This window comes from Crassostrea angulata, chromosome 6 (genome assembly GCF_025612915.1).
Source record: "Crassostrea angulata isolate pt1a10 chromosome 6, ASM2561291v2, whole genome shotgun sequence".
Lineage (NCBI taxonomy): Eukaryota > Metazoa > Mollusca > Bivalvia > Ostreida > Ostreidae > Magallana > Magallana angulata.
The window spans coordinates 51,417,235-51,431,338 of NC_069116.1; the positions used below are offsets into that span (position 1 = coordinate 51,417,235).

At 33.7% G+C, this 14,104-nt stretch overlaps 2 protein-coding genes across 3 annotated transcripts; one reads left to right on the top strand and one right to left on the bottom strand.

Moving 5' to 3' along the window:
- Positions 1-1,462: 1,462 nt before the first annotated feature.
- Positions 1,463-8,351, bottom strand: LOC128186685 (receptor-interacting serine/threonine-protein kinase 1-like). The gene is made up of 11 exons (XM_052856527.1): positions 8,283-8,351; positions 6,976-7,154; positions 6,120-6,420; positions 5,556-5,769; positions 5,070-5,216; positions 4,865-4,962; positions 3,965-4,610; positions 3,079-3,277; positions 2,327-2,422; positions 1,976-2,196; positions 1,463-1,675 (listed from the first exon to the last, which is right to left on the bottom strand). Exons 2-11 carry the CDS (start codon positions 7,134-7,136, stop codon positions 1,659-1,661), a joined length of 2,100 nt encoding a protein of 699 aa, XP_052712487.1. The 5' UTR covers positions 7,137-7,154; positions 8,283-8,351; the 3' UTR covers positions 1,463-1,658.
- LOC128186686 (nudC domain-containing protein 1-like) lies at positions 6,295-13,903 on the top strand. 2 transcript variants are annotated; one of them, XM_052856529.1, is made up of 9 exons: positions 6,295-6,430; positions 9,708-9,859; positions 10,083-10,268; positions 10,548-10,737; positions 10,869-11,057; positions 11,295-11,499; positions 11,676-11,817; positions 12,121-12,249; positions 12,921-13,903. In XM_052856529.1, the coding sequence occupies exons 3-9, from the start codon at positions 10,128-10,130 to the stop codon at positions 13,368-13,370; spliced, it is 1,446 nt and encodes a 481-aa protein (XP_052712489.1). In that variant the 5' UTR covers positions 6,295-6,430; positions 9,708-9,859; positions 10,083-10,127; the 3' UTR covers positions 13,371-13,903. The 2 variants fall into 2 exon arrangements, with proteins under 2 accessions (XP_052712489.1, XP_052712488.1); XM_052856528.1 differs by lacking the exon at positions 6,295-6,430 and adding an exon at positions 8,522-8,651.
- Positions 13,904-14,104: the final 201 nt, after the last annotated feature.

Here is a 14,104-nt window from a genome sequence, read left to right on the forward strand (position 1 = left end):
ATTTATAAAGGATATACATGTATTATACTATATTGTCCAGATAGTTTGTATTATGACTCCATTAAGCAGATTTTATCATACCTATTGTTCCTTAGGTGAGCAATGTGGCCCATGGGCCTCTTGTTTAATTGTAGGTTAAAAAAACAAAAATTGAGTAAAAGTAATAATTTGTGCCTGCCACATTGTACATGTATAAGAAATTATAGGCATCACTCATCGCCATGAGAAACTTTAGCAATAAAGATAAATTTTTTAGCTAATTTCTTTCGTAAACACAGCACAAGAAAATTGTTTTTTATCGTAAAAAAAAATGTTATTTCGCCATAAAGATCATTAATTAATGTACGTGTACAGCTGTTGTCAAGAATGACAGAGTTACTGCTCTTGCAATACTCAAATGTTCTATTTTTCTGGCAATAACCATGGGTAAAAATTTTTGTGCAAAGCCTACTAAAAAAATTATAGCACGTCAAATCAGATATAAACACAAATAAAATTAGTTTCCTGTTAATTTAATAAATTGTCGTATGTAGTCACAGGTACAAGCTCGCATTTGTCAATTTACTAATACATATACATGTATACGGTACAAACATTATTCATTTTTAAATCATTTAGCTTTTAAATGACACAAACCATTATTAATGAGTGCTGATCATTCAAATGCTATGACTCATAGGCCTCGATGGTCATCAATGATGTACTCAATTTTATCCAAGAAAATAAAAGAATAACTGCGTTTCAACCCACCCCCCCCCCCCCCCCTCTTCCTCTCCAATGCGTGCTGTCTTCCCACAAATGTTTATTTAAGAATGAAATTTGGTGTTATGACGATTTTAAAATAGTCATAACACCAAATTTTATTTTTGATAAAAATGGTCTGTGTCATTTAAAAGCTAAATAATTTAAAAATGATTAATGTCTCATGCAGAGACTTCAAAATTCGTGCTTTATTGGATTTGATCACGCCCCGACAAAAATTATCACCTCATAATATTAAAAAAATGATTCCTTATTCCTTAAATAGTTTTCCTAGTAGATTGAGGAAACTATGACCAAATGTTGCATTGACAACCAGCAGAATGTCTACTTCACACGTGTCAGAAAATTAAAAGCGATATTTTCATATTCACAGTTGGTGATTCTCACTATTTTACATGAATATTAATTCCTTACTAACATGCCATTTATGTCTCTGATATCACTAAAAGATGAAAACAACAACTTCTTTGATATCCTTCTGATAGTTTAAAAATCACCATGGTTAAAAGACGTACAAATCTTGTCTACCTTATATTGTATGTATCATAAGTGCAAATTAGCTACACATGTATAAACACCAGGTGATAATGTAAATTAATATATTACATTACAAAATTATACTAAGCAATTTTTAATGAAGAACTGGGTTCAAAAAAATAATTCACGGTACTCTATGATATACAAAAAGATAACTGGTATGTCCATTTTGCATAAAATTTATTTTTGGTATACACTATACATTAATAATTTTCCATGTATATGTATAAGATATTAGTTTTCAATGAAATCATAAACTTTAGTTTCAATCATCACAATAAAATCTTCCTTGGTTAATCTGGAAATGGTCAGTAACTGCTCAGGGACTCAGGGGATCTATAGGCAAGAACTTTCAATGGTCATTTTTTATCCGAATCTGTAAAATAAGAGATGTTGTAATCATTAAAAAAAAATTAATAATATATAATCAGTGATTTTAATGGTCTGCATGTGTCTATGACCTCACCTTAAGCCCTTTCTTTGTAATATCTGAGAACCAAATGTTCAATTCCATAATGAAGCTAGCCTATAGGTAGCCATCTCTTAATTAAGATCAAAAACTGATTCGTTGAAAAAGAAATTATTTTAGAGAAAAATTTTGCACAATTTGCTTCTACAGAAAATTTCTCTATTCCATTACTCATTACTAAAGGGGAAAAACTGAATGGCGCTGTACCTTTTCTATGATATTTCAAGAAGTCATGGTTTTTATTAATTCTTGGTGCCTCTCTGCGACCCATATAAAAGTAATCATCCTCTTCATCACTGTCCATTGACATGTTGGGGGGTCGTCTTCCTAAACCCCTCATCATCCTCAGAGGATTACCCCCCATCATCTCATACGCCATCATCATGTCAGGATTATTCAGCATCTCCATTGGGTTAAACCTTCTACTGCTAAAAGATTTAAATTAAAGTTTGGTATCTCAGTTGTTTCATTCTAACCCAATATTGTTTACTGTGAATACACATATTAAACATTGCAATGTCTGTACACTCTCTCTCTCTCTCTCTCTCTCTCGTTTACCTGCTACTTGGCCGTGTTACATATCCTCCACCTGGCAAAGGTAACTTCTGTTTTGCCGCAGCAAACACCTTCATCAACAACTCTTGATTTTCTGGTCTAAAAAGGAAACATTTCATCATTTATTGCCGTGAAATCAATATTTTATTTTCCGCATCCTGTAAATCAAGGTTTTTCCTGGCCTTATTGTTTTTAATCCATCTATTTTAAAACGTTCTCTCTAAACAAAGTACTGGTACCGAGCATGTGATGAATTTTAGCTACATGTATATTTGATCGGATGAGGAATTTAATTCATACTGTAGATTCCTTATTTTACTTGAAATGGTAATTCATATTTGTATCATATATTGAGGATATAGAATTGTGAACACTAAACTTTTATTAAGATTATGAATATGATTACAGTGTATCAAATAGTTCACGACTGTCGACAGAAAAATAAAGTAAGATTTTAGTTTTGGTGTGGTGTGCTTCTTACAATTTTAATATGCAGATATTAATTCCTCATGTTTATAATTAGAAATCTACAGTATTGTGTACCAGTATATACAAGCATCTGTCTAATATTTATTAAAATTATCCCAAACTTTCTACCAATAAAATTATGTACCCACGAACAAGGAAAAATTTGGCTACATACAACCCCCATGAATAAAACTGATTCATGTTTTATTCACAGTAAATCACTGACAAGAAATGGCAGATTTTGTGCACATAAATAAGGCAATAACTCACTTTTTCTAAGTACTTACTTCATCAGTTTATTCATAAGAGTATAGTCTGTACGCAGAAGAACTAAAAGAAGAATGGGGTCCTTAGCAAATTTGATGACCTCTGGGTCAAGCGTGGTCAGACTGAGGGGGTTGTTTCCTGCTGCCACATCAGGATTCATCATCAGAGATTCATACAGTCGGGGATTATCTAATGCTTTCTTCACTCTAGTGTAATTACCTGGCAAAGAATCAAGAAATGATATTGCAAATTTATATACTGTGGTTTGTTTAACATTCAAATTCATCAATTTTTCATGGATTTTGTGAAAATGCCCAGTGTAGAGGGAAGTTCGTACATCTGTGAACAATACAAATACAAAGTGATGCCAGGTTTCCAACTTCAATAAGCATTTGATTTTATTCATCCACTTCACAACAAAATTTGGTGCCCAACAAAAAATGATGAAACCACAGAATATAAAAAAAAAAAATATCAGGTTTCAATATATGGCTCAAAAATATTATGTCTACAAGGATTTTGCATTGCAGCAGACTTTTGAAAGTACCCGAATGATGAAATTGAACAATTGTGCAAGGTAATCCAAGTGACCTCTGAATGAAGAAAAAATGTCAACATTTCCCATTATACATCTCTGAAAGAAATATGTTTTTAACCCTGTGAAATTTTCTGAGTGAAAAATGATAATGTGTCAATGAATATACCTTGGATATTTTCCCTTTTATCAATTTCACTTGTACATCTTTCCCAGGTATGTGTATTTTAATTAAAAATTGTCTAATTGTGTCAGTACAATACTTGAGACAGACTATAAATTAATGAAGAAATACTAAAACACCCTGTACAGGTAGAAAAAATACTAAAATACCCTGTACAGATATGTCTAGAAAATAAAGATCAACTTACTTTTATTTTTCAGCTCCGTAACATGTGGATGTTCACTGAAGGTTTTATCCACTCGTTTCCTTCTTTCTGTTCGAGAAGTTTCCACATTTCTTTGATTGTAATCTGACTTGCCATAATGACCTGATCTTGTTATACCCTCTAACTCATTAAGATGTGCTTGCTTCCAGCCCTGCGCTCTATCCTTAGCAATGCGTAGGTGAGTTCCACTGATATTCCCCCAGAAGTCATTTCCGGGACATAAAATTTCCCTCTTGAACATTTCATCCTGATCTAAATACTCTTTTAATTTGTCATCATCATTCAAAATAGTTTTATATTTAAGGTCAAGGTTATTAAAAAAGTTTTTGCAATATTGAGTTCGAGCCATAAGTAAAGCTAGTGGATCTCGTAAAATTTTCCTAAATGTTTTTTCGGCATTTGTCATATCTGACTCCTTTTTGAATAAAACAGGTTCTACTGTTTCAACATCTGTCTCCATGGCGACAGGCTGCTGGGAAACCTGAGAAGTTGACAGCTGTTGTGAATTTGGGGTCACATATGACCTTTGACCTGAATCCAGCTGTTTAGGAAGAGTAGTCGGAGAAGGTTCTGGAATGGTCAGGTGGTCAATGTGATTGGTGTAAATATGGATAAGGTCATTAGGAGGCTGAATAACAAAGAGGTCAAATTTAATCACTAATTAAATTTACATTTTGAGGCAGCAAAACAAATTTAAATACTCTGAAAGTTTTCTCCTAGAGAATCAAACATTTTAATGTGCCTGTCACCAATGAATAGGCAACAGTGTACCAGAACAGATGATTTGATCAGACTGTTTCTCATTTTATTATTGCTCAGAACAATCACTTCATTATTGTAAGTTAAAAAGATGATTGCTTCTTTCATATATGCTATACTTACATAAGACTCTTTTATTTCTCTTCGTACATCTTTCATTGCAGCAATGATGTCTTTTTTAAATTCTTTTTCAAACTCTCCCTCAATCTCTTTTTTCAATGCTTAAAAAGGTACCGGGTATTCATAAAAAATACATAATCTTGTCACAAGGATAAATATGTCAATATAAGTCTATAAATATTAATGTATGTCTCATCTTCATGCTTACTACTAAACGATGGTCTCTGTGTTGGTTTCTGATGCCAACAACGGGTTATAATATTTGTCAGAAAGGGTGGACAAAACCTTGGAATGAGACTAAAATCAGGACGCTGTCCACTCAGTACTGCCGATCGAATCAAGTCATCTCTAGCATCTAAAAAGTCAAAAGCAAGAAGTTATGATATAAGTCCTTTTTACTGTGAAGTTACTACAGTAAAACACGCTTATAATGAAGTGCCAGGGATGGGCGAGTTTACTTCATTATAAGCGTAATTCATTACATCGATCAAGTTTACAACATGTAATAATTCCATGGGGAATGAAAAACACTTCGCTGAAAGTGTCAATATTTTATAAGTGCGTTCACTATAACCTGTTTTACTGTACTTTACTTTGCAAGGATTTTTTGGGATTAAATCGCATGTCTTGAATTTTATATCAAACATGCACAATTTTTTATTTTTACAAATCTGACTAGTACATGTTCACATACTCCCATAAGGGACTGCTCCTGTCAGAGTTTCCCAGACACAAATACCAAAGCTGTAGATGTCAAAGAATCGGTCTGCAGGTGTATTGATGTCAATCCACAGCTCGGGAGGTACATGCGATACCGTACAACGACGCTCACTTGAGTCAGCAATATCTGTCCGCCGAGTGGCTGTCATTGTCACAGTTTTCCATTCTGATAAACCAAAGTCAGATACCTGATGCAAAATATATACATGTATGTTAAAATCACAACAGTTTTCTATTTTCAAATTCTTTGTTTTAATTTTATTTAAAAAGAAACAAATGTCAATTTCAAAGCACATTTTCATCTTTAAAAATTGTTTGTTTTCCCTCTCCTGAAGAATAAGTAGGCAACTCAATATATTATTAATCATTAATGTAAACAATGTCAATCTAAGAGTTTCTAATTTTTTGTTGAAAATCAAGTTATTTTAGAAAAATTATTTCCTATTTGATTAAGGTACATGCAGCTTTGAAAAAAAAATGAATTTCCTTTTCATCAAACTCAGTCAGGAGAGGGCAAACATTTTTTCCCATATCAAACCTTTGCATTCATAGCACCATCCAACAAAATATTGTCTGCCTTCAGATCTAGGTGAAGAATAGTTGGTTTATGGGAGTGAAGAAAATCCATGGCTGATGAGACCTGCATAAAAAATCTGACAAAGAGGGGAAACCGAGGGGTGAATTGTTTGCGGAAGTCAATGAGGCTTCCAAGGGGCATGTACTCCAAAATGAGGGAGTAGTTGTCCCTCTGCATGATGAGGCCATGAAGGTGAAGAATACCATCATGTTCACAAAACTCCATCAGTTTTTTGGCCTCTTCTAAAAGTACATCTAGGTGTCTGCAAAGCAGTAAGGAAGTCTTTGATAAAAACATGTTTCTTTTTTATTGTTGATGTTTAATTGAGGGTAGCTATAAGCAATATTCAGATCTAATAATTAATTAACAGATTTTGTTGTTTTACAAGATGTTAAATATTTTTGTCCATTCCATTCTGTTCATGTATTCATTTGTCTTAACTATTTTGTGACTTGACCATTGATGCAAACACAAAAAAAACCAAGTTAAAATATTATTGCATTTTTATGTTCTCTCGATGAGGAATACTTATAATCTTTTTTTGTTAACATTTTTGAGCTGTAAAACTACATGACATTATGACACAAGAATGTTAAACTCAAAAGTCACTGCTTCAATCAAGGTGAAGGTTTGCTCGCATATTATACTGCATCATCTTCACTTAACATTCAAACTCGGCAAGTAACATTGACCTGATTGATGTAAACTACTGGTACATGCATTAAGCACCCACTAAATAAGATCCCTCTCCTTAACAAATGATCTATCTCACAAGCATGTTACTCTCCCTCCACCTATGACAATTATGAAGACTTACTTCTTTGGTAATTGCCCATTGTTTATTAAAGTTTTGACAGCTACATGGCCAAACTGTCGGTGCTTTCCTCTGTACACGGTCCCGTACCCGCCTCTTCCAATTGGAAGATCCTCCAGTTCTATTTCACCCTGGTTGACTATAGGAATTGTAACCTCTGACATGTTTCAATTCAAAAGCCCCTAGAAATTAAAATTAAATATTGATACCTTGTAATGGAAGCAAAAAAACCCCAAAAACATATATATATATATATATATATATATATATATATATATATATATATATATATATATATATATATATATATATAATTAATATACAAATATTGACTGGGGTTGAGGGCAACATTGATTATATTAGCCCCCGAAGGACGAAATATTGCCCGACGCGAAGCGGAGGGCAATATTTTCGTCCCAAGGGGGCTAATATAATCAATGTTGCCCGAAAACACAGTCAACATTTGTTTTGTTATATGAAGAAACAAACCAAAATTTAAGAAATTAATTGAAAACAGATCGCCGCAATTTTGTGCAAAGTTCATTTCCAAAATATCCTCAGCATCAAACGGTCACTTGTGATATTCCGCCGACCGTAAGAATTATCAGACAGGTGTTCTACCTGATTTTACTTCACAGTAATTCGCAAATCCTTATATCCGTTATGATAGCAAACCGTTGCATTGCGCGTTCGTTGTTTACTTGCCTTGACTGACTGTCTATTATGACGTCACCTTGTTTTGGAGTCGCGAAGAATTATTTACGTCACCGTTTACGAATCAACAAATCAGAGGCGATTATTTGAAATAGAGGGAATGTTCTCTAGATATTATTCCTAGCCGGTCAATATCTAAAAAATATTGACCGGTCAATATTTTTCGGACGAGCTGATATTACAATTATTGACTATTCGTCTATATAGAGTTATATAGTGAGAATATACTACTGAATATAACAATAATATTTATTTCAATTATGTGGAAGGATAAACTGAAAGTAGCATACAGCTGGCATAAGAAGTGACATGCATATATTTTTGACAACAGATGTGTTGTTTCTATGACATCATTTATTCTAATTTACTTGGTTTTTCTTGATTATAAGTGAAAGATTTTGAAAAGGTGATAAAATATTTATTGGTACATTGAAAAAAAAATATTATTACATTAAATTCTGATGGTTAACGTTATGGGTTAAGATTAGGGTTATCTTAAAGTTGGAGTGCAACTTAAATATCTGCTATAGTTTATCATTCAACAAGTTACACTATGGAACAAAAACAATTGACATGTAATATAAAATTAATCTTGCCTTGAGCTGAAACTGTGCTTACATATGGGAAATCCCCTTACCTATTTTTATAGATTAGTTTTATGTTAAGTTTTGTTCAAAACGAAAAAGGTATTTTAAAAATCTGAATATGTTTCAAAAAGAAAAACATGACATATCTGATTAAAAATTTAATAATTTAAGAAGTGAATATAAATAAAAGCTGTTTAAAAGCAGTTCACTTTTAAAACTTACGGACAGGTTTTTTCGCTTCGTAACATATGCCATTCCATATTTTTGATAAAATGGCTGACAAGCTGTGTGTTCGCCGTGAACTACTGGATCCTAACTTTGATGGATACAAGCTTAGTCTAGATCCTTTGCCTACGTATACATGCAAATTTGATAATGGTAGTAACACTTTTACTACAGTGTATGAATGTATTGTCATTTGTCAACACTGGTTCAAAATACTTAATGTGGTTTTAAATTTGCAGCTGATGTGAAAGTGAAAGTACAGACCATAAGACCATGTCTACACATTTAGAGACCATATTTACTTGTTCACTGGTTGACTGAATCTTAATTGTTGTTGGGGTGTAAATGTAATGAAATAAATTATAATGTTTATCTCACTAATTATCATAAAGGGCTAAAGTCTGTCCCAAGTTATTGCTTCCATCACTTTTTGATGACTTTTAATTACAATGAATTTAACTGTCAATGGAGTACAATTCAAGTCGATAAAAAGGGGGAAAAATCCAAGATTTCTTCATCGATACATTATCCGTTTTTACCAGAGTAATTTCACAGGAACAAAAATAACATTGTGCAGAGATTTAAAATTGAAAATGTTTACACCTTTCCTCCATTCAGAAGAACTCAGGAAACCTGAAACAGTTTTTTTAACATTAACATCCTGGGTACTTTCATGTCTTTTGCAATGCAATATCCCTGTAGACTTTCTATTTTTGGTTGTGTATTGAAACCTGAAGTGGTAGAGGGGGCGTTTCAAAACAGATAACCTGAACTTTTTTTTGCTCAAGATATTATGCAGTGAGGCCATGAGATAAGTTTTGGTCCAGTAATTAGAAGAAGAAATATTTGCATCATAAGTGTTCCACCAGATCCACCATAGATATCCAAAAAATATGCATTTTCATTATCGCAGTGCTTTTAATACAGTACCGGTAATCCATTCAAGTCAACAGGTGGACAAATTTAAAAATAGCTTCATACACTAACTTGGTCTTTATTTTGTTTGGAGTTATTGAAAGGGGATGCAATAATATGTTGCACAATTTTGATACAGCCAAAGTGTGTTGAAAAAACAGATAGAGCCATTACTTTTTAAAATAATTTTGATGTGCAATGGTAAGCTTATGACTCTGATGAGGATAGATATGGTGAAAAACAGTTACATTGTATAGGATTAGTATTTAGTATTTTCCTCTTTGGTTTTCACAGGTCTTGCCTTTACCTCACTGTCTCAGGATCAGTACTCCTACCACCATGCTAAACTCTTTGGTGTTCATAATCACTTGTACCAGGACCCTTGGAATACAGATAGTGTCTTCCTCATTGACAACTGTTGGGGAATTCTTCAAGCAGTATCAACAGCAAGTTATTTATTAATATGACTGATAAACCTATCTCCTCACCAGCAAGCTGAGCTTTATAATCTGATCAATCTGCTATCTATGTTTAAGTTTTTTATGGAAAAAAATTGTTCAAAGTACATGCATTTACTTGATTAAATAAGAATACTGGTACTTGCAAAAAGAATTGTTAGTAATAATTATGTATATTGTATAAACTGAAATATATTTTTTTTCCATGTAGGACACAAGTGTCTTTATTTCTGGACAAGTAGGAAACATACCAGATATGAACACACAGAGTGCAGTCCCTGAACGGTTGAATGCGTCCGTGCGTTTTGTGTCTGAGGACATGGCGGTGATTGGTGACGGCGCTGGGAGATTCCACCTGTACTGTACCGGAGACCGGAGTACTTCACATCAGTGGAAGGTCTCACATTATATCTGACTAGATACTTTCAATGATAAATTTTCACCAATAATAAATACATTTAAATGTATTTCGTTTGAAGATGATTTTATTGTTGAGACATGAAAATCTTTCAAACTAAGATTTGTCGGGAGCTTCCTCACTGATTTGCATTGTGTGTCAAGTGAACAATTCATGCATTTTGTAATCTTGGGAATTTTTAAGATATTTGGTTTAATAGAAGGTACTGATATGTGTTTTATATCTACCAGTATATAAGTATTCACCGTCTCTTCGTAGGTTTTATTTTCTGATAGTCCTTTGGAGAACAGCACACCGTTTCTACTGGTAGACGCAGTGCTTCATAGTGTTGACAGTGGGTATAAACTGCATTGTTTGTGTGTCCATGTGTCAGATTGTGATGCTGAGCAGAAAGACAAATACCGGTCTACCCACATAACAGTGATTGAGTGGATAACTCTCAGCTCAGGTTTGTCTTAACAAACTTTGACTACTTGTATTGGTATAAACTTAAATTCGCAGAGCAGCTTGATTCCATTAGAATATATTTATTTAACTGATTGGTTAAATGATGAAATTACACGTGTTCTTCTACTTTAGGTGATAAAAACACTTGGGTGTTGGAGAGATCTAGAAGACTCTATGGTCGGCGGCCATTTGACTATGCGGCACTAACTAAAGATGGTTCTGCTATAATTGTTGCCGCAGAAGCTGGTTTTGTGTTTGATTTTGACTCACTAAAACCTGTCAGAGAAGAGGAACCAATGGAAACTGCTTTAAATCAGCAAGGTTCATTTTGTCTTAAGATTGTGTAATATGAGAGAGAGAGAGAGAGAGAGAGAGAGAGAGAGAGAGGTGTCATGTTTAGGAAACATTATACTTTTGAAGTATGGTAACTTATTATAAATGGACTTCCATGCTAAAGTAAAAGCAAAAGTATTCTAGAGAAACGGATTGTTATAATGTTATGAAAATAAAGATTGTTCTCTTCCTCACTTGGATGTGTGATTTCGTACTATTGTACAGAGCCTGAGTATACATGGTCACAGAACACAGAGGAAGTAATGGCTCAGTTCACCTTACCCAGTGGTCTGACCAAAGCGGACGTTTACTACACACTGTCACACGACTATATTGACTTCGGAATAAAAAATGGTAAACATTTACTGAAAGGACAGCTCCATGCAGACGTAGAGGTGGAATCCAGCACATGGACAATACAAAACCAGAGGTAATCTTAGAGGTGGAGAGTAATGAAATTAGGAATAAGGATTTTCTCTTTTCAGAGATGATTTGCAATACTTATTGTGTTCTATTTCACAATTTTTCTTATGTAAAAATCTTGTATGTGAATTTTTATTTAGTGGGTGAACTGTACCTGTAAATTGCCATGTATTATTTATTCAGGGTAGAGTTGACTCTGAGTAAAGTAGAGGACCAGGTGTGGCCCCAGGTGGTTGTGGGAGACAATCGAGGGGAGATGACTATGGACCCTGCAGTGGTAGCTCAGATCCACGAACGACTGGCCGCCCTGACCTCAGACCAAATGGTGAGGGCCAGAGTACTTTCTGTAGTTTTACAGTACCATACACTTTTAATTCATTACTTTTTTCAATCCATTTTACACATTCTAAGGCACACTTTGGTTTTATTAATTGTCCCTGATAATTAATATCAGTTGACAAACGATTCTTCATGATACCTGTAGTACATGTATTGGCTTCATATTGTTGTGTACCTACTTTACAGTATATGCAGTTTCATCTTTTGTGTATGCTTATGGGAATTTACAAGTGTTTTATCTTTTATGTACATGTACCTTATTGTACATGTCGATTTACAATTGATATAGAATCCAGATCCGGATGAGGGCAAGGAGAAACCATACAACTCCCAGCAGCTGGAGGAGTGTGACGTGTATCCGGAGGACAGCTCCGCACTGATGAGGTTTGATGGAGATACGCATAAAGTTACGCACAAGGTACGTATGTATATCTACAATACAACACAGTACATTAGTTAGTACATTACTCTTAATATATGTCTCAGTTTGTATCTTGACCCCATCAACTTTAATATGAGGTTTGATTGTTTTTTGTTTTGAGTCAATATTTAAAGCCCTTTGGATTAACTCTGTAAGTGCTTGTACTTTTTAAAGGTATGATTCAAGAAATTCACCAAAACACATTGATATATATATTCTTCAACAAGCAGATTTTATGTATTTGTACTCCTTTGAGTATAGATAATTTCACATTAAGTTTGCTTACTACACTTTGAAATGGTTTCTTAAATCAGCAGAAAATTATGTAATTATGATAGATAACATGATGCATAAGAAGTATATATAAGTCAAATAGGCAAAAAATATGCAATTTTGAATAAACGATTGATCTTCAAAAATTTAACTCTTTAAATACATGTATGAACAAAAGATTGAGGGGATTCGAATTCATGATCTGCAGTTCATGAGCCCAGTACTTTAAACACTAACCTATGATGGTTTTTAACCACATCGATTGATGCAGACAGTTTCACAACAATTAAAATCAACATCTTGTAATGTTGTGTTAAAAGGATAAGTTTTGATGTAGTGAGGTACTTTGATATATACTTGCAATAGTCTCTCAAATTTTTTTTGCACCTTTTCAGACAAATACTGGAAGCAACCAGTTCCTGTTTTCTGTGTCTCTTTGCAAAGACAAACCCCCGGCACTTTGTTTGCGACATGATGTTGATGGCATATTATGGCAACCGGAAAACGAATGTAAAGAGGCCCAGTCTTCATGGCAACATGTTTCAACATTCAATGCCCTTGGATATGTTCAGGCATCGAAGCAAAATCGAAAATTCTCTGTTTGTGCCCCAGACTGTTCGTTTGCAGTAATTTGTGACATTTGGCGCCATGCTTATGTGTACAGGCAACCCGCAGCAATAGCATCACCCATCAGAAATCGTAAAGACGGGCGGCAAGTCAACACTATTGCAAAGCAACAAGTAGTTTCTTTAGAGTGTACAGACCATATTGTTGGAATTCAATCAACAGCACAGACTCTTTTCATTTTGACTGAATCTGTACTGCATGCAGTTCATATGAACTAGACATGCACATACAATAATTATTATTTCAATAAAAATTGAGAAAAATGCTCAGTTATTTCGTGTTAAGCTCTCAGTTGTGAGTTCTGCAGTTTATGTGTGTTGTGCAGAATTTATTTTACATGCTTTTCTATTGTTACAAAAAAAAAACATCAAAGCAAAAAAGATACCAGAAACGAAGAATTTCTGCTGTACATATTTCATAGTTTTAAATTTGCATGAAAATAGCATAATCCATGTTCATGGTTTTAACCAACGCTGATTGGAATTTTGGGAAGAATTTAAGGTAACAGTGTTTTTTACCTACCCCCCCCCCCCCCAAAAAAAAAATAAATAAATTAAAAATCAGTTTTTGTCACAAAAGTTGATCCAACGTGAGATATACTGGTATACTTCACCAATTTCCATTTCGAGTAACTATTGAAGTTTTTCTGTCGTAATAATATTGCAACAAATGCGCTTAATTTAATTGATTCACATAAGTTTTATAAAGGGTGCCAGTATGATAGAATGTAGTCAATAAAAATGATAGAATATTTTCATGTATTTTCCTTTTGTGACTTGAAGACCCACTGTTTCGTCTACAAACTCGAAACAATAAGCAGTGTAAAATTAAAAAAAATTTATTGAGTGGAAATGTCGCGATATATATAATACAAATATTTAATTTTGCTATCAAACGCAAAAGATTGTCTGGTGTGTTTTTAGTGTAAACACATTAAGTTAATTTTCATTCA